Raw genomic sequence first — 26,918 nt, 5'->3', positions numbered from 1 at the left:
GCAAAGGATTGGCTTTCTTCTTTTCTTCACTTTATTTAATATTTATTCTTTTCTAGGGAGTAATTACTATCTGTATATAAAATGCATTGTTTACTTACAAGAAATAGAATTTGAATATCGAATCTATAACAATATACACTCATGCATTCGTAACTAACGATTGCTTTTTAATCTTTGCTTTTATGAATTTCACTACTTTAAGTAGCTTTTCTATATTTTATATGGCTTTTACCCCTAGTGTACTGGCAATTGTAAAATTCTTCAATTTCTTGTCCTGAATTTTTGTAATAGTTTTTTTTGTTAAAAGCTTTGAATGTCCCTCTGAGCCCAGAATGCGTGTGGTGACCCACTGAGCTCTATAAGTACGCATCTGTATGCAAAAGTACACAAGTTCGGTTGAAAAACTTGAACCTTTGGTGTTTGTTTTATTGCCAATGATACACACAATTGTTTGTGTGCCCTGCTAGTGAGACAAACTCCCTGTTCCTTGCACTGTTTCCATTTACATTTCCATTTCCATTTTCATTTGCCCCTGCTCCATCACCATTACCCTGTTGTTTTCCTTGCATGCCCAAATTGATTCTATTGGCTTTATTGTGATAAGGTCAAAAGTTAATGTAAATGTTGTGGCCCTGTGCATTGAGACAGTTTGCTGTGGGTTTCTGGTTTTCAAAATAAAACTTCCAACTTTACTATTCTTTTTGATGTGGCCGATGGGTCTGTCCCTCTGATAAGGTCTGATCAAAGTAAACTGGCACTGGGGAGTCGATCTACGAGCAAGATGTGTAGCTTCGTAGTTCATGAGCTGGTCTCTGACCAAAACTACGCAAATGTTTCTGAATGTTGCAGAACTGGCAGCTTACTTGGATTTAATGTTTTTTTTTTTTTTTGAGCCAGACTATTACTTGTACCAATATAAATGCTTCAAGTCTTGCTAAAACATTTTGCATAATAAGTAAGTCTGCTCAAAAAAAAAAAATTTTTTTTTGAGAAAATAACTTTATAACTAATTTAATATGAATAAAATGTTCATTAAGTATGTTTTCAGAAGGCCAACCAAATAAAAGCGACCTGGGAAATTTATGAGAAATTGTATTCTATTCCTTTCTTAAATCTTGTTTTAAACTCTTAAATAAAACTATAAAAGACGTGGCATCTTTTCACTATAATCATAAACAACGGAAATTCCTTACTATAAATTGTAAATTTGTTCCCCTTACTTTCAAAATGTCTGTCCTTGCAAGCCTCTGAGATAAAATTAAACAAAAAGTAAATTTGAAGAAACAGCTTTCAAATGTTTCTGGTCAAACTTTTTTCGTTCTCGACGCATGTAAACCAACTAAATTATTATAATTTTTCTTATTGCACTTCTTTGCTCCACGGAGGCCACTAGAGCGGAGTCAAATTTAAAGAGTTAATTTCCTCCTCACTCAGGCCAGACAACCACATTGAAGCTGACTCTTGAAGCGGGGATGGTGAGGTTTGATGGAGTCAAACTGAGGCAGCTAACTGACAGCAATGCCGTGTCGATGTCGAGAGCATCCATTCTCCCATTCAATCCGACCGAAAACCTCCATCTCTCCCCACTGAACCATAAAAAGCAATGCCTGCTCCTTCTTCTGGGTTTCTGGATCTCTGTCGTAGTCTGTCGGAGTCTCAGTGGTTGGCTTTGGCAAAGTTTTGTGCGTAACATGAAAAACTTCGATAAATTCACAGTTGAAACAATTACCATGAATTTTATCAAAAATGATACGCGCTGTTCGTATCCAACCATGCAGCAACAATATTTTTTAATGCACTTTAGGGGAAAATGAAACGCTAGAAGGATGCTGAGGCAGCTGCTCGGGATAAAGATCTTTGGGTGGTTCGTTGAGGGGTTGTGAAGCCCAATGGAAGGCCAGGAAAAACCAAGAGGAAAACCGAGGGAAATGCCTGACAGATAGACCAGGAGCCAGCGTGAAGTTGCTGGGATGCCTCTGCCTTTGCTGCTTTCTCTGCTTCTCCGTAAAATGTAAGCGCAAAATTGCTTGAGAAAACTTTCTCAACTTTTCAGCTAATATTTGACTTTTTGCAAAATAAGCAGACGATGTGGAAAAAACAACGCAGCGACATTGCATCGAATGGGAAAAATATATATTTTCTTAAACATTATGCGACGACATTTGCGCTGATGTGAAAGTATCTTACGGATACAGAAGGCCCCCTCCTTCAAATTCCGCAACATATGCAACGGCAATGTTTCGATCCGTTCCGACATTTATGGCTGCGAAAAAATGTAGCAAAAAATGAGAAAATATGCCAATTTATGCCAGTACAAAGTTGTTCGCCCTAAACGCTGCAATTGAAAATGAACATTAAAATTGATATTGGCCCACAAGCCAGACAACTTTAATGGTTGTCAATTGCAGGCGAGGGTACAAAGTTTTTCCCTTCTCCTTTTTTTTTTTTTAATTTGTGTAAACTTAATATTTTGTTATTAGTTTTGCAAAAGTGTCCAATGGTTTTTATTCCATTGCAAAAAGTCGTGCCAGCGCAGGCAACTCAAATAGATTTTGAGTAGCTTTTCAGTTTGAGTCGACTTTAAATGAGAAAAGTTTTCCCGAGTGTTTGTTGCAGTTTTTCGTGTAAGTTGGCCGCTACTCCTTTGTGGCAGGTGAAGTGTCCTCTTCTCTGCATTTATTTTGCTTTCCCTCTCGTCGTTTTACCAGCCGTTAATGTTCTTCTAGCAAACAGCTTAGAGTTTTTAACGCTTCAAAAAATATGATCAAATTGGTCGCACATTAAATGATTGTTAAACCTTTCAACCAAATTATAATTTACCAAAATAACTATTTGTTTACTGAAGATACTTAGATTGTTCGGTTAAGTTAAATTATTTTATAAGGATAAAGTATTTTAATACTATTTGAAGATCTACTCCCTTTTTTAGTCTTCCCGTCAAGAAAATCCCTTAACAGCAATTAGGACATGAAAAAAAATGTAAAGATTGAAATTTGCCAGACTGCTCGGCCGTTCTTCAATTTCCAGCCATAACTTCTCCAATTGGCATACTTCTCCGGCGGATCCTTTTTCCCCATTTATAGGCCACCGCATCACTCTCAAAACTCTCGGCACCGCCCAGTTTACTAATTTTAGTTTTGCAACTTTTTGTTGTCCAAAACGAACAAACATACACACACACACAATAAATAAACCCCAGCGTCCGTAGAGACCGTTGAAACAACCAAACTATGGGACGTGGGAAATCTACTGGTAGCAAAAACCACGCCAAAAAAAATAGAGAAAACTCCTGAAATTTTTTTTTTTTTTAAATAGAGAAAGAAACGAAGGAAAATTAAGAGCAAACAAAAAGGCAAGCGTCGCTTTTCCAGAGCCGAGCATATTGTATTGAGAGTTGGTTTTAATTAAAAGCAAAAGGAACGCCAAGAATGGCAGCGGCAGATTGCGGATTGAAAAAGGTTACTGCAGCGCAGAATTTATAAAAATAATTAAAAAAGTTGCAAAATGCAAAAGGCAGAACAAACCATCACAAAAATTGCACAGGGCGGAAATAAATTTAAGCAGAAACCGAATTTATCAGACAGCGAAAATAGCGTCGCACAAAATATGTACAAAAAATATAGGGGAAAACCTGTAAGCGAAACACGAGCATAAACAATGCATTGCGAAATATTTGCATTGCGTATACGCCTTGTAATAAATAAAAGACGAAGTGGAAATGGGCGAGTGGCTGCTCCTTGAGCCCTTTTCTGAAGCCATTCCTCCAGCTCCAACTTGGCACCGGCAAACAGTTTCCAACTGAATGGCTTTATATCCAACGACTCGAGCTTCATTTGCCACAGCTGCCAAGGATCTCTGGGCGTCCTTGTGGAGTTGCCGTTATGTTTCACCTCTCTTCATTGACTTGATACGATTGTACAGGGTATTACAATCTGAATAGGGAATTCAAAGGGCTTTAATATGTCCCTATAATATTTTATAAACAAACAACCTATTATGTAAATAGTTTAGCATATTCTTTTACAGTGTTTTATACAAAATAAAACCTTACTAAGCTATGTACACCGTTCTTTTTCGTACACTCCCAATAATTGTAAATTATTTAATGTTCATGAAAAGCTCCCAATTCGGCCATTTTTTTAAATTGTTTTAAACTATTGTAGCTTTTGGGTAGTGAAACTTAATCAAGCTATTGTGTCCTTTAAATCGTTTTTTCTCGCTTTAATTACCAGGCACTTGGTTTATCAAACAATTTATTTTGTAAGGGAAATCACTGATTCCATGAACAAAAGTCTCTCTGTTTTCCAGTCTCTCCATGCCATCATCATCCTCGTCTTCGTCTGCATTAACTTGCAGCTCGTTTGTGCCAGTTTTGCTCGTTTACAGGCTTTTACCTGAAAACTATTACCTACTTGCTGGCTGGGTTGGTCGATTTCTGCCACGCCCCCTTTCAACTTTTCCCGCCCCCTTTTTTCCCTGACGAGAGTGTCCTTCTTCTACAGCAATCAAGTGTCGAGTCGCTGCATCTTATAGTTGCAAGTATGCAGTTTTTTTTTACTCTACTCAGCAGCTGCAGAAAGTTGCTCATCTGATTACATATTTATTCGCAATTTATGAATAAATTTATAACAGTTCAGTTCATCCTGGACTGGCTTTAATCAGCGGAGAAGTAAGAGATAACCTTCCAAAATCGAACGCATGCCAGAAAACAAGTCCCGGACAATCCATCAAGGCGTATCATCCTTGGGATGGCGTCCAAAAACTAAAACCCCACCAATTCCCAAGTGTATAAAACTGTCAGGAACCAGCGTGCACTGGCTGCGAAGAAAAAAAAGAACGAAATAAAACACTTTACCATCCGATACAGCATGTTAAAGTCCTGCTTTAAGTCCCCCCAACGAACTATTCGTAGGGCAAAAAAAATATGATGAATCTTTTGTTGTTTGCCGACTCCGAAAGCCACTAAAAATGTTAACTAAAATACGGGGAGAATATATGGCCCCACACGAACAAAAAGAAAAAAAAACAGCGAGGAAAGGGAAAGGAAATGTAACCAAGATGAAATGTGCCGAGCTTCACCAGCAGCAATAACATGTTGAGCAAAAAATTATGATGGAAATGGGGAGCAGATGGAAATAGGACACGAGAGTTAAAGGAAGATTCGAGGAGCGGAGGACATTGACAAGCACAAAATAGTCCTGGCTGTGGCTCAGCATAAAACTAACAAGAACATTTTGAAGGCATGCATTCCATTCAGGGCGTAACGAATCATGTAACTGAGCTCTCACTTCTCGTTTTCTTTAAAATTACGAAAACCAGGAGAAACTGTCGGCAAGAAAATGAGAATTGAGAAATACTAATCAAACAAGAAACTTTTTGAGAGACACAAATTGTTGAAGCTCTGGACTTCCAGCGTTAGAGAATGGTTACCCAGGCTGTATTTACAATTTACAAATGTTCAATAAGTTAACTTAAATATAATTTTTTATTTATTCATATAACCTTTCTTCAAAACATCTCAATATTGTTTTGTATTTAATGTGAACAATCATAAATCATATTTTTTTGCCTACCATCTAACTGTATTAAATTAAAAATGTGTTCTAATGATTGGCCACTACCAAACACTTACTAAATTAATGTATCTAAAAAAAAAAACAGACAGTATCACATGTCAATGTCAACGGCGATGACAAAGATAAATTCACCCAACACGGGAAGTTAAGATATCTTTCAGTTTGCCTGCCCAGCGAAAGCCATTAAGATTTAAATTACCAAATAGTCATGTGCTTACTTTAAATTTCAAATTCTTTTTTCTGAATTTAATGCGCTGTTAAAGCAAAAAAACACACGCTGATAGCACAAATGGCGCCAAATTCCGTACGGCAACTAAATTCAAAGCAAATTGTCCGCACAATGGCCATCATGAATGTCCTCGTGGATACGGCAAGCCAACGGCCTAATGCTCATTATTTTGCGCTCGAGAAATTTCTGTCTCGTCACTAATTCATCATTGTTTCGGCACATTAAATCCTTGAACGTCAACGCATTCATTATCTCATCGCATGTGAACCGAGGGCTCTGAGCCAAAGACCCTGCTTTTGGCAAACTCATCGCCGGGCTCACATGGTCAGCTGTCCGTCCGTCAGTTCTGCCCTTTCTGTCCTTTCCGTCTGTTCTGTCATCGGGGCTTCGTCGCTACGGCATGCTTGAGTGATATTAACTGACCGACAATCAGTCAAGGGCAACTGGAGCACCACCGGCCAAAGCAAAGTTGGTCCAAAGAGGCTTAGCCCAGATTTTCGGCAATCGCGGGACCGGAGACGAAGCCGGAGCATTCATGCGGCTGCGGCTGGCAAGATGACCACGAATAGCCCTCGACATTTTCCCACATATATTCTATTTAACCCTTTAGTCACCTATGTGGTATATTTTCATTCGAACAGAATATGGTTCGGGATAGGCGTAAATTTAATTTATTTTTTTGTGATTAAATTTACAACAACCCTTTGATGTCTGCAAAAAAAAACAATTAAAATAATATTTAATTAATAATTTTTGCATCACTACAATAAACTATAAAGAAAATAATAAGAAAGAAGTTGATAATAAACAGTTGGGTAAGAAATTTGAAATTTAACTTTTATTAGATTTTATATAACCTCTTGATATTATATTTTGCATCTATTTATTTTAAATTTTTAAACGCATTTCGCCCTGTTCTGATTTATGATTAGAAAAACTATAATATATAAAAATAAGTCGCTTTATAAAACTGATATTTACGAAATATACTTGAAGACCAGCTAACCAAATACCATCTTCCATAATATTAAGCTATCAGAATGCTATATTGCTTAAACGCTTTCTAAAGGAAGGGTTAATACTCCCATTCAAAGGATGTCTGTGTGGGTTGCATGTTAATTGCTTTCTGGGCTAATCGAATTTTTTGCCTGTCATTATGAGTAATGTGTCTGGGATGCGCACATAAAGCAATTTGTCGGGAAGATTGCGCCGAGTGGCAAATTGGTCTAAGCGTTCGGTAATTTAAACTATTTAGGTTAGCAGACATACTGACATAAACAATAAAACCGTTTAATGTAATCCACCGTTGAATCTGCAAAACCCACATAAAAAGAAAGAATTGGCCAACCCAACATAATCGCACATGTCATCTGGACTTAATTTTCCATGCAAGCAAAATTTGATTACAAATGGCCAAAGAGCAGCACAAAAAACATATAACAGGATGGCAAAAAAAATAACTGATAAGCAAAAGTATGTAAATATTTAAAATAGCGGAAGGCAAATGACCTGTGGCCAAAAAAAGGTTGCTTCATGTATGCAAGTTTTGAATTCTTTAGTTTAGCTTAGCCTATAAGCATTTTTTTATTAGCTTACATTATGAATTGTGAAAACCATCACTTTTGAATGCCTTAAAGTAATGTTTGTTTGAAATGCAAATTGTGTCACGTTGATCAGTCATCCTTTTGTCTCCCTAGGGACAAACATCATCGTTCCGTAGTTGTCGTGGCAATAAATTCAGGGCATCCGCATCCTGTGCAGTTCACCAGAAAAAGTCATATTACATCGCTAATTTATGTAGCACATAAGTTAATTTCTGTTTGTTTGTTATTTGTTGTAATTAGGCGACGTTCAAGCCGTTTTCCCAGGGGCCATTAAAACTCGTCCCTGGCCGCCGGAAAAGCTACAGCCCATAAACAAACGAAAAACTGTTGCTTCCGCTGGCTGCGTGTGAAAAAAGGAGAGATACTGGCTGGCTGGCTGGCTATATTAACGAAACGAGATGGCCGTAGTCCGGGCTAATTATTTTGTCGGTCAGCCAAAGTTCATAGTTCACATGCCACAAACAGCGCTAGGAAGGAAAAACAGCTCCGCCCACTCGTCGGTCCGTTTGTATAATTTTTATTATCAGGCCAAGTAATATAAACTTAATTAATACCCGCGTCGACCGACGGCCCGGGCATTTGATTCATGGCCTGCATTTGCGAGCCCCGGCTTAAATGCAATAATGAATGTGGCGGCGCGGAATAAAAATAAAAGTAGATGTATAAAAATGTGCAAAGTATGGTCGCACAAAGTGTGAAGGCGTAAAGGTCGAGAGCCGGGTCAGCAGCCAAAGTCAAGGCATTAACCAAGCGGATGCGACCTTTTTGGCATCTCCGCTTTTGGAAAAGGGTTTTCTTCGCTACACAGTGAGACCTGTTTGGAGGGAACATTTATGACTTAAGTTAATTTACAGACTTATATGAACGGAAATATAAGTATACTTAAAAATAGCAACGACACGCGGAAAAAAGTGAAATATTAAATAAAGATTTTCTATGTATTTTACATAAAACGTATATTCGAATACTTATGTGTGCTTTTAACAATTAAAGACAAAACATTTTAAAGAAAAGCTGTACCTACATATCAAATTTCCTAACAACGTGGTTTATTTATGTGCTATATAAATCCAACATTTTCACACCTCAAATCGAATTAAAAAAATTGAGCGAACAATTTTTTAATCCCTTTACATGTTCTTTACATTCGAGTGTAGAAAAAAAAATCACTTACCAAACATCAAAATCCCAGCGGATAACGAAACAAGATCTATTATTTCAAGTTCTTCATGTGCAGGTCAGCCTGCCCTTCCCCAATTCGAGTCCCAATACCCCATTCATACGTCCGCGTTGCTCTCAGTGATGGCAACCACGCTTCTTTCTATCTTCATAAAAAACAATATTTATTTAATAAATTATGTATACTGTATGAAAGAAAAACATTTTTCATGGTTTGACAATATTTGTCAAAAAATCAAAATAAAATAAAATATAAAAATTCTTTCTTTGCCACTCAATATCATTTATATTATTTAAATAAATTCACTCGATACTGTAAGAGAAAATAATTAACACTCTATGCTAGAAATCATAACTGTATTGTGTAAACCTGCCTCAAGTATTAAATATTTTCAATATGTGCACTGGTTGCATTGTCCTTGCAGGAATGGCACCTGTGCCCGCGGAGGGATTGCACCTGTCCAACCTCTCCGTTCCGCGCATTATCGACGTGGCCCAGAAGGCGAAGCTCTTCTGCAGCTACGCGATGGGCAATCGGACGCTGAACTCTGTCAAGTGGTACAAGGATGGCCAGGAGTTTTTCAGGTGAGCCAACTGGCTGCGGCCGTGAAGCAAATAAAAATGGTACCTCCGCCACCCCCCCTCGCCCATAAAAATATTTTTCGGCATTCAGTTTGAAATAATAAAATGTCGCCTGGGGGCGACAGAGATTGGGAGTTGCGAAATGTGCCGGCGCATTCATGCAGATTTTATGGCGCAAATTGAAAACGTCATGAAACTGCAGCACTGAACACTGCCCGCAACAAAGTAAAGTCCCACCCAAAAATAAAAACAAAACAATGCTAGTGAACTGGGGCTGGGTCGCTTGAAAGTGTCGCAACTAATTTAAATGCTTAATTGAAATGGATTTTTATGGGCGCCTGAAATTGCGGCCAGGTGACGCTGCCGTATCGGTCCCAAATATGTGCGAAGAGGGCTTTTTATTTAACTGGCTTAATTGTTGCACATTGCCGCATATATATGTATATATATATCCAATACTGGGGACCGTAGCCCAGATCCATGCTCTCCATCCGGGGCTTAATCGAGCGCAAAATTTTTAACAAAGGTGTGTGCATGGGCATTACAATTCTTTTTTAATGTTTTGGTTATTGATTTTTAAGGCCTGCTACAAATATGGTGATGTCAGGCAGCAAAAAAAGTATTATTTATGCCAAATATCAGAACCATTTAACGGTTTATGGGCTTTGCCAAATGGCTTGGCACGCCCACTGTGGTAAAAACACACGATAAAATGCATGGACCTACAAAACTTGTAAACTTTTATTAGTAGTGAGTAGAACATGAATTTATTTTATTTTATATTCTTAACAAATTAATGATGTTGAATCTAGCTATATTTTTCTATTTACTACGAGAGTCTTTTGTTGTCAAGTTCTTAAAACTGTCTGTGTATTTAAATTACAAAATAATATACTTCATTTATTATATGCATTGCGTTCATATTTAATCGCTCAGTGCTCCTCCCCAATTAGGCCTCCTGCAAAATGGCTGCATGTACATTCGATGCGTTTTGGCCGACCACATGTGATTGGCATTCCAAGCTAAAAATTATTGTTTTTGACATATTCGCGCCCAGCTCGTGGGCGTGGCAGTTCAGGACAGCGGCGACAGAAGGAGGCGGAATTCTGATTCTGGGGCTGCCTTCCCCAGTAATTTACTGCCGTAGGCAGTTCGCTTTTATCAATTACGCCTTTGTGTGAACGTTTTGATTGTGCGGTCTGCACTCGGCTGCAATTATTCATGTGCATTTGACACTGTGGTTGCTTCCATTTGTAACAAAAAATGCCACAAAAGATACACGCATTTCGAGTGCAATTCTAAATTTGTTCGGCCATGTTTTTCTATTTGTTAAATTAAGTGTTTACGGACAACAAAGCGACAAGCAATCCATTTGGCTTTTAGGTTTACGAAGAAAACATACAAAACTTATTGTTGGCTGTGGTTATTATGATTAATACTGCACTAAGCAATTTAAAAGGTGAGTGATACCTTAAATGGTAGAAAAATGCAAGAGGTTGCGTGCAAACTATTTTAATGTATACATTTTTGTTGTTGTTTTTTATAACATTTTACCTACGACTCCAGACTAAAGTTAAATTTAATAATGCATCTCCCATTCTTAGCCAGCGTGGAAAAATGCTTTTTTCCAATTTAAGTTAACCGAAATATTGGGAACTATAAAAACAAAAGAAAATAAGAATAAAAGCGTTGTAATTCCAACAACCAAGCTGTGAAACACAAATTGATGCGTATTTTCTCAGTACAGTAGTGTGTAGTTATACATTTTGTTCCGGTTACTCTCCATCTCTACAATTTGGAGCTGTGTGGAAAAGAATAAAACGATTTTCCCAAACGGCAAACTAATTGCTGTAATCAAATGCAACATTCCCCGCATATGAACGCACATATATGAATGCAATTTGAATTCGAATTTGAATTTTATTTGTACTTGGAGCTGAGTGGGAGTGCATATAATTCATAATAAAATCGACAGCCCTGCCAAAAAGTGGATACAATTGCGACGAGTGCTGCAGCTGCAGAAACTGAAATGCAAACCAAAAAAAAATGTTGTTTTTATCATGATTCCCTCATCAATATTTCATATTTTCGGTTTTGCGCAGCTCTCGAGCTCAAGCAGCAGACTCGCTCTCTCTCTTTCTCTTTCTAAAGCCCTGATGCCGTCTCTTTCGTTCCAGATACTCGCCGCTAACACCGCCGACAACAAATTGGTTCCCCGTTGCAGGTGTCACCATAGCCGACGGTTCGCCGCATTGCAATCAATTCATCTGCAACGTAGAGCTGGAGAAGCTCAGCGCCCACTCCTCGGGGCAATACAGGTGCGAGGTGTCCGGCGATGCGCCCGAGTTCAAGCTGATCGATCAGACGGCCAATATGACAGTCGGAGGTAGGTGAACCAGTGATCCAGTGCCTCTGGCCATCCACAGTGGGCCAGTCTACTACACTGCACAAGCAATATATGCTCATATAAAAATGCAATTTTATCATTATTTTTACTAGCTAATTTATATTTTATAAATGTTTATTATAATAATTGTTTTTATTTAACATAAATTCTTTAATTATATATACACTATCTGTTATACCTTTAACTGATTATATCGTTATTTGATCAAAGCACACCCAAATTCCCATTGTCCAATGGCCTCTTTCTGCGCTCTGTGTAATTTTTGTTTCTGTCTTTGATTTATGTTTTGCAACAGAAAGACAACAAATTATGTGCAATTTTGCAAACACTTAATAAAATTATAAATGGTCCTTGCACGGCCACCAGAACTCGGGGTCGGGCGGCAACTCCTTTCCATTTATCAATGCCACACGGGCGGAGTATTTTCCGGGCGGGTGGCGGACAGAATCACGGAGTACCGGATGGATAGTGGAGGAGGAAGGTAGGAGGAGAAATAGGGTCGCGAACCTAGGGCAGTAGGCAGTTCAAAAGGGCGTCGCATAAACGCTGGAAAATTGTGACACGCGTCAGCCATTTGTATGAGTAATGATTGTTAATAAATCCCGACAACCATCCCAAAACGTTCAGCCGTACAGTGAACACCCCGCTGCGCCACCTGCCGCACTTGTGAACAAATTCAGCTCAATTGTGAGTTTTGTACGAATCAATTTATAATCTACAATGCGCGGTCGTTTGCCGTTGTCACGTGCTGGGCCTAAGCAACAACATCCACAGAAATGGCACAAAATACAACAAATATCTCAGAACCAACTCGTTTGCGGCACTTGTAGTTGGGTTTGTTAACGTCAATGCCGCACCACCGAGCCATCTAACCATCGAACCACTGAAAGCCGCTGGCAACGCATCACCCACCATTTTGATTTCGCTTTGATTGGCGGCGTACATGACGATGATTCCGCCCAGCACCCAACACTCTGGCCTACACTGAAATTATTTCTTATTTTCAAATTTTTAATACCTAGTGTAAATTTTATTCAACTTAAATAAAAATATAACCAAGGTGTTATTATTATTAGATTTTTGTAATAGTAATATATAAACATAATCTAAAAATTAAGAAGATTACTTATTTATATAATATGTCTTCTAACTAAATTAATATTGAACAAACAAACATTTTAAGTTGCATAAAAAAAATTTGCTTTATAAAAACCTTTGTTATTTTATTTTATCTAAACTAATTAACTTTATTAAAATTTGAATTATGTTAAATCAATTTCTTAGTAGACTAAGAAAACATGTAAAATTGTTCGGTTACAAACCTAATTCATTATTGTATGATATTAAAAAAAAATTGTTATTGTTATAATGCAATTTTTGAAATATTTTCTATGTGTCACAATGCCCCTCTTCCCCCTTTTCTGTGGTTGATTGCGGCCAGGAGGAGCCGTCAGGCAGACAGTCAGTCAGACTTTCGGTCGCTGGGCTGGCTCTACTTTGAAATTCAAATCAATTGATTTCGGTCCAAATGGAAATGGCCTGCTTATGTCTTTTGTTTCTAGTTTCTATGCGGCTCAAAATGATTTATTTGTCGCAATTTCGCCACCGCTGTGCGATTTGTCTCCTTTTCCACATAGATGCTAAATGCGTGGCCCAGGGCTTCCAGCTTCGAGTGGGTTTGCGTTTGGGTTCGGTTCGTGGGCGTCTTATTTATTGACGTTACTTTAAGAGATATTGATTTGCATAATGCGCACTTAGGCATTTGTTTACGCGTAACAATCAAATTTGAATTCGCATTTTCGTATTTGTATTGCGTCTTTAATTGGATGTTTCGCAGAGGGCAGACTGTTTGTGTGCTCGCTATTTGCATGTCAATTTGACTTTTATCTATTCAGCGTACTTAAATAGACAGAGTAAGCCATGCTCAAGTGGTTGTACAATGTTCATGGAAATCCCAGTGGCTAGATTAAGTGCCAGTCTGCAGGACGGGCTTAGCAAAACGTGGATGCTTTTCCTTTCCCCCTTTGACTTTCCCTTTTACCTACTACCAAATAAGTTTTCCTTTGCTATGTGGCAAAGTACTTTGTTCTTGATTATTAGTTGGCATTTATCTATGGTTTTCTGATTTATGGTGATTGATTGGGAATTGTGAAATATTGAAACTCGATTTTAAATTGAGTTTTATGGGACGAGTTTATAAATTGGTTCACTAACTTGGCAAAGAGGTTAAACTACTTCAACTACTTTTCTAAGTGCTCTATAATTCACTTAATTAATAGACGATTAGGATAAACACATTTTATTGCTAAGTAGCTTAGTTTACTCAGTCTAAGTAAACATTTATCTAAAAGAGGTCGAATCTGTTGGAGCGGATGTCCTACGAACTACTTGTGCCTTTGTCAATAGAATACACTTGAAAAAAAAGAATACAATGCCACGGGGGGCATCAGCCAAAAACAAAATAAAGCCAACCAGCCATGGCATCAAACTTCATCAACTAGATAGCGGCAAAGTTTAAAGTCCTCTTTGGGCAGAACAATGTGTCCGTGTGCGGGGAAAGTGGGGAAAGTGTTGGGAGGGTGTGGTCGAGGGGGGAATTGGATGCACGTAGTTTTAGCTGGTGTCGCCTGTTTTTTGTTTCAATGACGGCGAAGCTGTTGACAGACCAACAATCAACTTGGGAATTTTGTCACTAAAGTGCCATCGCCATCGTAACCACCTTAAAAACTTTGTCACAACAACATCGGTTCGAGAGCTCTCTTGCTCTCTCTGTCTCTCTCTCTCTCGATTTTCAAACAACCATCGCCCAGGACGCTTTGATGATGCCAGAAACAGGACCAGGGATCCACAATCCACGGCAACACAGGAAAACAGGATCAGGCTCGGGGGCTTGAGGTTTGCTTCAAACTTTGGCCTGGCAAATATTTTGTCGCTTAGCTGCGTGCCGTGTGTCATCACACTGATTAACTTTGCCAAGTTTGCACAGCTCAGCAGGGGGTCGGGAAATGCCAGGGCACGCCAGGACATACAGGACCAAACACTGGCCATAAACCGGCGACTGAGCCGCACTTAATTACTTCGGAGATTTGCCACATATTCGGTAACAAGTTGGTTACACTTTTTTTCGACTTTTTCACAGAGGGAAAAAATAATTGTAAAAAATTAAATGAATTTAAAATTAAAACAATTAAATTATATAAAATCAATCACATTCTTGTCGCTGTTTCCAAATGTAACTACGTAAGTTATATCTTATTTTCTAATAATTATGTAAGACAACCAAGCATCATTCTTTAAAACAACAAAAGATGTCTAATTCTCAGTGATTTAGTCCCAGTTTTTGATTTGTAAACAAAGAAAAAATGTTCGTTGATTTAAAATTACGAATAGAACCACACTTTGATATAAATATATAATTCTCAGTGATTGAGTCCAAATTTTTTATCTCCTCGATAGCTTTTGCAATTTGTATGCCGGAGTTATCATTTGAGGTTAGATTGGTCTTTAAAATAGACACTCTTTCCAAAGTGGTTACACCTGTCCAGACTGGAAATCCTCTACTTGTTTTTTCGCCCCCCAAAAACAGACTTTCCTTTGTATTTTTTTGGTTTTCAGGGGGGCTTCCCCTCTTTTGGTGTGTGTGTGTATATTTTTTCAATCTTGTTTCTGGTGCTTTACTGGTACTTGGGTATACTGCATAGCCATTTTTGGTTTATTTACTCTAGTTGATTGCTTTGTTTTCGTTGAATTTTCATTTTTGCTGCTTTTGTTTTCGACCGCAATGCAAGTCACACAATTGGGGGCGGCAAAGGGGGCGTGCCACCAGGCAAAACATGGCCACAATCATCAACTTCAACTCCGTATTCCGTCCGTCAGTTCCTCTGCAAGTCCACCACCAGTAAGCTGTACTTGAAACAGGTCAGAAACTTTTCACCAAAGTGGTTTGTATTAAGTCAATTAAAAAGTTTGCAGTCCTGCTGACTGCCTGACTTCTGATGCCCCATACTTTCAGCCCCCAGAGCAAAATACCACCTCCACCAATCCCCTCCCACTTGGCCATTGTCTCTGGAGGCCTTCGAGGTCCTTAGCATATTTCACAAATTTCCCGCAACATTCGGATTTGGTATTTGCTGTTGCCATTGCGGTCGCCATAAACTAAATTACGCTTGTTTTCATCAAAAAACTTTGTCCTTGGCAATTATTTGTTAAGATTAATTAACACTTCAAATAAATATTTGGTGTTGGCGTGTCGGTAATTGTCTAAGTGCCGGCTGTGCAATGCAATATTACATCCATTTCTAGGCCAACTGAGCTCGGATTTCAGACCGACTTTGGCCGCTCTAATTGGGATAAGTTTGGTGCCCGAATGGCATACTACATTTGCCGGTAGAATTGGATACAAAAACTTAGTTTTGCCAACAAAGAAACTTTATGCACTTTTGTTTTTCAATTTCTTTTTTGACACTTAAATTATAAGTATTTAATTTAAGCTAGATTAAACTAGGTGGAGGAAAAAACATTTTAAATCAACAGTTTGATAAAGTTTTCAAAATGATAGGATTTATTTATTGATGTTATATTTAAATATAAAAATGTTTTTAAATATATTACAGTGCTACCCAAATTCGATCCATATATCTCGGGCGTTCGAAATGCCTATAAATATCACGACTATCTAGTGGCAAACTGCACTTCAGAAATGTCCAGTCCAATGGCCAAGTTGATGTGGTATATCAACAACATAACGGTATGAATTTTAAAACGATTAAAATAAACTAATATTTTTAAGAATGATTTATACACAAATTGATCACGTAGAACGTGGTTATTCTTAAAAAATGGCTGAAAACGTAGGTTTGCAGGCTTATACTCTTTTTTCCTAATAAATGATTTTATTTTAAATTAAAATTCTACAAATATATGTACTTACGCTAAAATATAATCAGTTTATGAAGTGTAATCCTCAAAGAAACATTATATCCGCCTTGTTATTTATAATTTTTGATCCAATACAAAACAATTTTAAAGTTTCTGGTTTGCTAAAAGTGTATATTTTTTTACCAATTATTTCGAGTTTATCAGCCAGCCTTATTGCATAACTAAGCAATGTGAACGACGTATTTTGGCCCAGTCACAAGGCCCAGACGCGTCATCGCGGTAGTGTGTCGGTCAGTCAGTCAGTCAGTCATCGAACTTGTCCAAATGTTGACAGAGAACTTGAAAAGCAGGACGGCCGAAAGTCACGCCCGCATGTGGTCCCCAATTCGGCTTTTAAACCCTCCGCTTGCCATTTCCATTTCCGTTTCCGTTTACTTCCGGCCACAGGCACCTGTGCACAGTTTGGAGCCGCAAATCAACGAAGTCGCACGCAACACCGACGGCTTTTACCTGTTCACCAGCCACCTACAGTTGCGCCTCCACCTGGATGACCAGCGGTTCATCAGCAAGAGCGAGATGCTGGAGCTCCGGTGCACGGCGGACATCATGGGACTGGCGGCGGTGCGCAGGCAGCAGCAAGTGAGAACCACCATCCTGGCGCTCAAGGACGCCGGCACCAAGCAGCGGCTCACCGAGAACGGCTCCTGCATCACCGGACAACCAGGTGAGTTGGGTGTGAGTGAGCTTTAGATTTAAGTTTCTTAGCATAGTGGCATAATAGTAGCTTTTTATGCCTATTAGTCCACATATGCAAAAATGAAAACAGCAAGCCGTTGTCCTCAGTATTATTGAAGTTGATTATTTTTAATCTACTAAGATCAACTATACAAATATACTCTGTATTATTTTATGTTTTTTAGCTTCCCTGGCCGCTTGGCTTCTAAGCCTTGTTCACATTCTACGCTGGCACGGCTCCCAGAGTTAGTGGTTGGCATTGACGGGCGCTCTATTTGTAGCCTAAGTTTCCAGGACTCGTCTCCAAGTGCACACACTTTAAAACTATACAAAAACATTTAGAGACACGGGCGCCAAATAAATTTGGTGATTCCTCGCACCATTTCGAGCCAAGTGAAAAGTTAACAAGCCAAGGCAGCAACAGTTGAATTTGTACATAGTCGAAATCGAATTAGTCTAGGTCCGAGCAGGAAGCCCAGCCATTTCCTACATGAGTGTAATGCAACATTTATTATGTGTTAAGTGTGAACAAGCCATCGGAAATGCGAAACCAAAAAATCAACGCAGATTGAAAACTATGATGCATAAATTAATATATAGGTATCTAAACGTAAAATTTGCTACCAAATACGATTATATGTCAGTATTATTTTATTGGAGGAGGACATTTCGAATATCAACAAATTTACACATGAATATTTGAGCACAGAAAAAGGAACACACACAATCAATGGCAAGTAAACTTAATTATTGTATGTGAATTGTTAACTGTATTAAATGATGTATGGGAAATAAATAAATAAAAATAAAAAGTCTAAAGGAAATGTGCCTTAGTACAACTTTATTAAGACTAATCTACTTAAGGGCAACGAAATTGTCTGTGCTTTCTTAATCAATTAATACCCCGATATAGATAAACTGCCAATGTGTAGAACCCTCCGGCATTATATAATTTATAATATAAATTAATCAAAACACTGAAAATTTTTATATCAAAAATCCTTTTTATTTCAATAAGTAGAGTGAAAAGGAAAATTGAACTTTGTTTTAAAATATTGTCAAAAGTTATTAGGAAATTATTTTTAAAACTTAAGTTTGCTAAGTAATATTTTCTTCAGGACAAGTGCATAAAAAAATTCTAAAAATGAAAATAAACTGCAGCTTATAGGACTTCAAAACTGCAAGCATTTGTGAAGAGAGCTTTTGTCAATTTGGTAAATTGGCAAATATTCTTAAGTCTTTAAAGTGTTCCCCGATTTCTAAAAAATTTGCAGGGTGCCATGGCAAAGCCTAATCTCAATCTCCAAAACCAAAAGAAACCGCTTATGTCCCTCATTTCCTTTCCAGCAGTCGTTTACCTAACTTATGGCAAACATATACAAACAAAAAAAAAGAAAACGCAAAATGCCAACAACGGAAAATTCGATTTAGCATCCTCCAGAAAATAAATATAAAACCAAACACTTTACAGGGCAGTGAAAAATATTCAACGCATTAGGGCAAATCCGGGCTAAAATATGCAATGGGCAATGGCCGCCGCAGGTGAAAATGACAGCAAGAAAAAAAATCAGTGGCTAAAATAACAAGAACAAAAACTGTCAGGCATTGACCGAAAATTATGCATAAAATTGCCTTGGGCTAAGGGAAAATAACAACAACCAAAATTGGAGCAAACAAAGATAAGTTCCGCCGTCTGTTGGCATGGGCTCGACTTGAGTTCCAGCGCCGGTTTCCGGATACGGCTGTGCACCCCGACTCCGTCTCCCGATTTGCCGCGGGCACATTAAATGACGGAAGTAAATAAGCTTGACAAATTTCCACTCATCATTTTTGCATTAATTCTGCCTCCTTTTTTGGCCAAACCGACAACCCAACAGCCAAGAGACACGGGCACTGCACAAAAAAATGTCCTTTGATTAATCAAAAAATTTACCACGGTCTGTGGAATGGGATAAAACAACAACAACAAAAGTAACAGCAACGGTAAATACAAATATAAGAGGCAAAAAAAAAGAAAAGAAAACCCAACAAATTGCCAAAGAGGCGCCGGCGGTGCTTGGAGAGATTTTTTGAGTCCAGGACGAGGCGCCAAAGCAAAAATCCAACTCATGGAAAGTAGAATTCGCCACAGTTGCTCCGTACTCTCCACTAAGAAAATATTGTGGTAATTTTCCACATTTACAAAACTTCTTTCACAATTATGCATTTTAAAAACTTACGGTATTATATTTAAATTATTACATTTTATTTTTTCATTTAAAGAAACGGATGAGAAAACCTTTAGAATTTTATTTTTGCCATTTGCGTAACTTACTTTAATTTACTAACAAATCAAGAATCACTAAACGAAACACCGGTAATATCAAATATGTATATGTACCTCACCGTAGGTAAACAAATTGAAATCGCTTTTATCGATTGATAACTCGCAAAGACTAAGACCTTTGTTTCCAATGCCTTACAATAACTAACCTTGATAATCACCAAGAAATATTTTTAAAGCAACGAAATATTTTAAATTTTTGTCATTTCCATAAACAATTTAAGATATTCAATATTTAATATTGTTAAGAAAATCAGCGTTATAGAAACTTAATTTTTTAATATGAGGTTTTTAGAGTGCACAAGAGAGCCTTGTTTTGCAGTTGGGGAATATATAGATAGAGATGGCAGCAAACGAAGATTTCACAGATTTTTGCACGCGATTTGTCAGCCCGACATTTCCGGCGACATCACCCTGGGCGGGAATTGGATTTGAGGTGTTTTTTATTTTCACTTCTTGTTCCTGTATTATTCGACTGCCGCAAAACGGGCGACAGTCCAAGTTGATTTAGTAAGTCACGTGGCCGTGTACCCGTAAATTGCCCCATCCGGGGTTTTGAATTAAGGTGTGGGTTCCGTTTTCAAAGTCATGTGCCACAAAGTGTCACCGTGGTTATGTCTGGCCCTTATTTTCCTTTCGTTCTCCCTTCCCAGTCGAATGTTTTTTCACCGAATTTTGCTGAAGAAGTACACACACTTGCCCGCAGGCTTCGGTAGAACACGTACAAAAGGCACTGAATGATATTTTGGGATGAAAAGAGATAAAAGTCATTCCATAGACCTCTTTTTTGTTCGTTCCTTTCCATACTAATTCGGAAAAACTAATTTTATGATGTGTTTTCATGTAGTAGAACCATAATTTAAAAATTTCAGCAAATAGGTCAGTACATTACAAAAACGATAAGGAAATGTTTGAGGAAATTGCACACAATTTACAAGAATATAATCATCCGAAAATGTCGATAGGCAGAGAATCCCATATGTTTTTGAGAGTTAAAAATAAACAAAATGTTTACCACGATAAGTGATCCATTATCAATGCTTCTATACCAAAATCTTCAACGAAATCGCTTAAATTGGTTGTGAAATGGTTTATTGCAACCTGAAATTACAATCGCGAAAAGTTCTACTTGCTTATCGGTTTCCAGCTAAGTTTTCGGACCAACTCAGAGTCTATATAATTTCATATATAAGACACTGCCAACCAGTGAGCTTTATCAGTCTGCTGCTACCGATCCAGCAAAATGGTTCACAGCTCGTGTCGACTTTTGCTGTTGGCGATAGCCATCGCTACTTTTGTAGGTGACTCCCGGGGTGCAAATATTCTGGGTCTCTTTCCGAGCCTGAGTCCCTCACACTTGATCATCCAAATGTCGGCGGCCAAGGCTCTGGCCGAGAAGGGACACAATGTGACTGTGGTCACAGTACTAAAACCAGTGGTGACCCACAAAAACATAAACCTGATCCTGGTGCCGCTCACCAAGGAGGAGGCGCAGCAGATGAGCGACACAATCGGAGTAATGTCCAAGAGCGATAACAGTAACATGATCCTGTCCCTCATCCGCATGTCGGGCCAAATGGACTTCATGTTCAATAAAATGGCAGAGGCCCTTAAGGACGATCGAGTGCGGGATCTGTACCTGAATAGGGACAACAAATTCGACCTGGTTCTCTCTGGATACTTTATGAACGATTTCCAGCTTGGATTCGCAAGAAAGGTAAATGCTCCCGTCATCGTCGTGGCCACAATGCCGCCCAACCAATTGTTGAACCCCCTGATCGGAAATCCCATGGAGGTGGCCTACGTTCCCACGGCCATGACTTTTTGGCAACGTTTGACAGGTTACACAAAAAGCCTCTTCTTTGGCGTTTTCACATTCCTTACCGACAAACGTAATCGGAATTTGTACAAGTAAGCAGGACAAGAAATGTGCAATCCGAAGCGGATTAACATATGAGTATTTCTATTTCTCAGGGACGTTTTTGGAGACGACCCCACCATGCCAGAGCTCTCGGAAATGATTAAAAACACGTCGATGATATTCTTCGCTTCCCATGCGGCCAGCGAAGGACCTATTCGACCCAATGTCCCAGCTGCAATTGAGATAGGAGGCATTCAAATAAAGGACACGCCGGATCCGCTGCCCCAAAACATGGCTTATTTCTTGGGCAATGCCACAGATGGGGCCATCCTCCTGTCCTTGGGTTCCAATGTTCAGGGCACCCATCTTAAGCCGGAAACGGTTGTCAAGATGTTCAACGTCCTTTCCAAACTGAAGCAGAGGGTCATCTGGAAGTGGGAGGATCTGGAGAAGACCCCTGGAAAGTCGGACAACATTCTCTATTCGAAGTGGCTGCCGCAGGACGACATCCTGGCCCATCCGAACATCAAGCTTTTCATTAACCACGCCGGCAAGGGTGGGATAACCGAGGCTCAGTATCACGGAAAGCCCATGCTCTCACTGCCTGTGTTTGGAGATCAACCGGGAAACGCAGACGGTATGGTGCAAAAGGGTTTCGGCCTGACGTTGAGCCTGCTCACATTGGAGGAACAGCCCTTCCGCGAGGCAATTCTGGAAATATTTTCGAATCCTGAGTACTCCCAAAAGGTTGCCTCTTTCTCATCTCTGTACCGCGATCGGCCAATGACCGCTCGGGAATCGGTGGTCTACTGGTCGGATTACGTCATCCGCTACCATGGAGCAGCCCATCTTCAGAGTCCCTTGGTGCACATGAACTGCATAGCCGCCAATAACATCGATGTCTACCTTCTGTTCGCAGTCATACTAGCTATAATTGTTCTGCTTCTAAAGGCGCTGGTAAAATTAATTTTTAGAAAGTTGTTCTCGAAGTCGAAGAAGGAGAAAAAACACTGAAAGTGTTTAATAAGCTTGCGTTAACGTAAGCAAGTAGTGAAAGTATTCTGCCACCATGACATTTCAATAGCGTAATTTAAATAAATGATGAATTAAAATAAATATAAGGTATAGTGTTTTCATTCATACGGAAATAAAGTGTCATATATTTACAAAATTCCCACTTATATGTATGCAGAATTCTTTTGCCAATACAGTCAATATTCTTTTCTATATCACACAATCCAATCAGATTAGATATGCCGTATCTGGAAAGAAATAACAACAGATTGCTAAAATGTGTAAAAACATTTATTTCGTTCACCTATTACCAAAATTACCGAATTGTTAATATTAATAAAAACTAAAAGGGTTATATTTTAATTTTATTTATTAAGTATAACTAATTGTATGACAAACATATTTTCAGTGAGTTTTCTCCTTCTTTGACTTCGATATAAACCTTCTGTAAATAAACTTTACCATCGCTTTTAGAACCAGTATAGCTATAAATAGAACGAATACGAACAGGATAAAGATATCGATGTTATTGGCGGCTATGCAGTTCATGTGCACCAAGGGACTCTGAAGATGGGCTGCTCCATGGTAGCGGATGACGTACTCCGACCAGTAGACCACCGATTCCCGAGCGGTCATTGGCCGATCGCGGTACAGAGATGAGAAAGAGGCAACCTTTTGGGAGTACTGAGGATTCGATAATATCTCCAGAATTGCCTCGAGGAAGGGCTGTTCCTCCAATGTGAGCAGGCTCAACGTCAGGCCGAAGCCCTTTTTCACCATACCGTCTGCGTTTCCCGGCTGGTCCGCAAAAACGGGCAATGAAAGCATGGGCTTTCCGTGATACTGAGCCTCGGTTATACCACCTTTGCCGGCGTGATTGATGAAAAGCTTAATGTTCGGATGGCCCAGGATGTCGTCCTGCGGCAGCCACTTCGAATAGAGAATGTTGTCCGACTTTCCAGGGGTCTTCTCCAGATCCTCCCACTTCCAGATGACCCTCTGCTTCAGTTTGGAGAGGACGTTGAACATCTTGACAACCGTTTCCGGCTTAAGGTGGGTGCCCTGAACATTGGAACCCAAGGACAGGAGGATGGCCCCATCTGTGGCATTGCCCAAGAAATAAGCCATGTTTTGGGGCAGCGGATCCGGCGTGTCCTTTATTTGAATGCCTCCTATCTCAATTGCAGCTGGGACATTGGGTCGAATAGGTCCTTCGCTGGCCGCATGGGAGGCGAAGAATATCATCGACGTGTTTTTAATCATTTCCGAGTACTCGGGCATGTTGGGATCATCACCGAAAACTTCCCTGAAAAGATAAATACAATTAAGACTAATCCGTTTGGAGAGCACATCTTCTGACCAACTTACTTGTACAAATTCCGATTACGTCGCGTGGAAAACAGATCGAAGAGCCCGAAGACGAGGCTCATGCTATAGGTAGTCAAGCGCTGCAAGAAGGGAACACCCTTGCCTATTTCGACGGGATTGGCTCCTACGTAAGAAATCTCCAGTGGATTTCCAATCAGGGGGTTCAACATTTGCATGGGCGGCATGGTGGCTACGACGATGACGGGAGCATTGACCTTCCTTGCGAATCCAAGCTGGAAATCGTTCATGAAGTATCCAGATAGAACCAGGTCGAACTTGTTTTCCCTATTCAGGTACAGATCCCGCACTCGATCGTCCAGCAGGGTTTCGGCATTTTTCCTAAACATAAAATCCATCTGTCCCGACATTTTGAGCATGGCTAAGGCCATGTTGCTATTGTCGTTCTTGGCCATCGCGCCGACGGTGTCGCTCATCTGCTGCGCCTCCTCCTTGGTGAGCGGCACCAGGATCAGGTTTATGTTTTTGTGGGTCACCACTGGTTTTAGTACTGTGACCACAGTCACATTGTGTCCCTTCTCGGCCAGAACCTTGGCCGCCGACATTTGGATGATCAAGTGCGAGGGACTGAGACTCGGAAAGAGACCCAGAATATTGGCAGCCCGGGAGTCACCTACTAAAGCAGCGATGGCTATCGCCAACAGCAAAAATCGACACGAGTTGTGAACCATTTTGGTGGATCGGTAACGGCAGACTGATTAAGTGCACCACCTGAAAGCGACTTTATATTTGATACTGAATACTAGCTGACTTTGGATGACACATCATATTGCTACCGATAACCAAGTAGCATTTTTCGCGTTTGTTGTGCTAGGTTTACCATTTCACAACAAATTTCGGCTGTTTCGTGAAATATTTTTGAACACGAATGTTGATCCCTTATCGCGCAAAACATTCTGCTAAACGTTAGCTCTGAAAAAAGATAGGGATTTCCTTCTTATCTTATCAGTGTTACGGTTTCGGATGATAAGGAACTGTGTTGACGACCTCACGTTTAGATTACTGTATCAAAATGTTATAAAAAATGATTATTCGAATTTCCTTTCAATCTTAACAAGAAAGAAAGCAAACTTCGGCAAGCCGAAGTTCATATACCCTTGCAGCTATTGCATGAATTAAATACTTTCGAAAACATTTAAATTATGATTTACTTCAGTATATACTGAAAAACAGTGAAGCTATGATGATTTGCAGCTCAATTATTAGATAGTTATTTTATATATTTTTATTAGTTCTATGGGAGCTATATGATATAGACGTCCGATTTTGATAAAATTTAAACCATAATTCTGAAATAATTAAACATTGCCATTTGTCGAAGAACTAAACAAAAAATCAAAAAACAGAAAAGTTATAATTTTTTTTCATTTATTTCTCCGATTGTTCCTATGGGAGCTATATGATATAGTCGTCCGACTTTGATGAAATTTAAACCGTAAATCGAAAATATTTAACCATTACTAAATGTCGAAGAACTAAACAAAACATTAAAAAACAGAAAAGTTATAATTTTTTTCATTTATTTTTCCGATTGTTCCTATGGGAGCTATATGCTATAGTCGTCCGATTTTGATGAAATTTAAACCGTAAATCGGAAATATTTAACCATTACTAAATGTCGAAGAACTAAACAAAAAATTAAAAAACAGCAAAGTTATAATTTTTTTCCTTTATTTTTCCGATTGTTCCTATGGGAGCTATATGCTATAGTCGTCCGATCCGGCTCGTTCCGACTTATATACTACCTGCAATAGAAAGACAACTTTTGGGAAAGTTTCATGCAGATAGCTTTAAAACTGAGAGACTAGTTTGCATATAAACGGACGGACAGACGGACAGACGGACAGACGGACGGACAGACGGACGGACAGACGGACATGGCTAGATCGACTCGCCTAGTGATGCTGATCAAGAATATATATACTTTATAGGGTCGGAGATGTCTCCTTCACTGCGTTGCAAACTTCTGACTGAAATTATAATACCCTCTGCAAGGGTATAAAAAGACAGAGAATTGTTTTTGCAATGCCATCGATTGGATACTAAATTAATTAATCATTTTTATTTTAAATTTTCCAAAATAAAAAAAAAAAGTGGTTTTCGGTTATTTAAGTGCAGCGAAATAACTTAATTTATTACGTACTAAGATCATACTCACCAGATTTGATGATAGTTCTTAACCAAAGTTTAAAAAGCCTAAAGCAAACGGTGTGTATTTAGAAGGCCTCCTTGGCTGAGCTCCGCACTAGATGTAATTTGTAATTTCGGCACAGAAAATGTTTTAAATTAAATGAAAACATGTAAGCGGCATCTCCCATGTTCCCATGTATGTAGTTTCAGGCAAATGAAACAAAAGCAAAAACAACCGCATAAGAGCCGCTTCTCAGGCGGTAACAGGTAGGATTGTTTTTCTTCCACTTCCCTTACCATTCCTTGGTTAATTTCTTCCCTTCTTCCCAAGACGGGTTTGCCTCTCCTTTCATTTTCCTATTTTTAAAACGGGGTTTTAATTAAATTTTAGCATGCCTTGATCCATGTGGATTATTTTTAAACAGTTTACATTTGGCCCGATCATGGACATCCATCTCTCCACACATTTCGCCTAACAGTGGCCAGTGACAGTGATTTAAATTAAATATTTGGACGACCAGGCAGAGTCACTGTGTCAGCGCGAAATCAAATAAACATAAACTGTTTTTTACCATATGGTCTTGTCTTTTTTATGTTTTACTTTGAAAATAACTAGCTGAAACTATATTGGTTTTATGCCCAATAGCGAGTGACATACCAAGTGGATTAGAATGAGACCGAGAATGATCGAACATAGGTTGACCTATTTTATATATTTATACAAAAATAAGTTGGTTTAAAAAAATCATATTTAAACATTCAATATTTAAATCATAGGATTTAAACACACATTTATGTAGATAAAATTTCAAATTAAAGGTACAAGCAGAGCTTTGCAAAATCAGACAAGTCAGTGCCAGCGTTGTGTTTTTTTTTTTTTTTTGAGGGACTTGATGTGTGAGCATTGATTTTACATTTTTAGACTAGGCTGTCATTCAACCCTGACTCATGACAAAGCTCTGAGCCCGACATGCGTTCAGCGCGATGATGGCAATTTAAGCCTGCACAGAATCC

At 39.0% G+C, this 26,918-nt stretch overlaps 3 protein-coding genes across 4 annotated transcripts in view; 2 read left to right on the top strand and 1 right to left on the bottom strand.

The window, feature by feature from the left end:
* LOC108136862 overlaps window positions 1-18,100 on the top strand; it is a 43,788-nt gene extending 25,688 nt beyond the window's left edge. For both annotated transcript variants that reach the window (XM_017258302.2, XM_017258301.2), the window contains 5 exons: window positions 9,014-9,173; window positions 11,348-11,556; window positions 16,191-16,324; window positions 16,903-17,179; window positions 17,376-18,100. In XM_017258302.2, coding sequence (XP_017113791.1) covers window positions 9,014-9,173; window positions 11,348-11,556; window positions 16,191-16,324; window positions 16,903-17,179; window positions 17,376-17,440 — 845 coding nt within the window. In that variant the 3' untranslated portion in view covers window positions 17,441-18,100. The remainder of the gene's footprint in view (window positions 1-9,013; window positions 9,174-11,347; window positions 11,557-16,190; window positions 16,325-16,902; window positions 17,180-17,375) is intronic.
* A 2,645-nt stretch (window positions 18,101-20,745) lies between these two features.
* Window positions 20,746-22,490, top strand: LOC108136700 (UDP-glucosyltransferase 2-like). The gene is made up of 2 exons (XM_017258024.2): window positions 20,746-21,424; window positions 21,488-22,490. The coding sequence occupies exons 1-2, from the start codon at window positions 20,757-20,759 to the stop codon at window positions 22,386-22,388; spliced, it is 1,569 nt and encodes a 522-aa protein (XP_017113513.1). The 5' UTR covers window positions 20,746-20,756; the 3' UTR covers window positions 22,389-22,490.
* A 250-nt stretch (window positions 22,491-22,740) lies between these two features.
* LOC108137009 (UDP-glucosyltransferase 2-like) lies at window positions 22,741-24,489 on the bottom strand. The gene is made up of 2 exons (XM_017258507.2): window positions 23,757-24,489; window positions 22,741-23,694 (listed from the first exon to the last, which is right to left on the bottom strand). Exons 1-2 carry the CDS (start codon window positions 24,443-24,445, stop codon window positions 22,794-22,796), a joined length of 1,590 nt encoding a protein of 529 aa, XP_017113996.1. The 5' UTR covers window positions 24,446-24,489; the 3' UTR covers window positions 22,741-22,793.
* Between the last annotated feature and the right edge of the window lie 2,429 nt (window positions 24,490-26,918).

The sequence above is a fragment of the Drosophila elegans genome, unplaced genomic scaffold (genome assembly GCF_018152505.1).
Source record: "Drosophila elegans isolate 14027-0461.03 unplaced genomic scaffold, ASM1815250v1 contig_476, whole genome shotgun sequence".
NCBI classification, from domain to species: domain Eukaryota; kingdom Metazoa; phylum Arthropoda; class Insecta; order Diptera; family Drosophilidae; genus Drosophila; species Drosophila elegans.
Note: the sequence above shows the minus strand (reverse complement) of the source record. Positions and strands in the feature narration are given on the sequence as shown.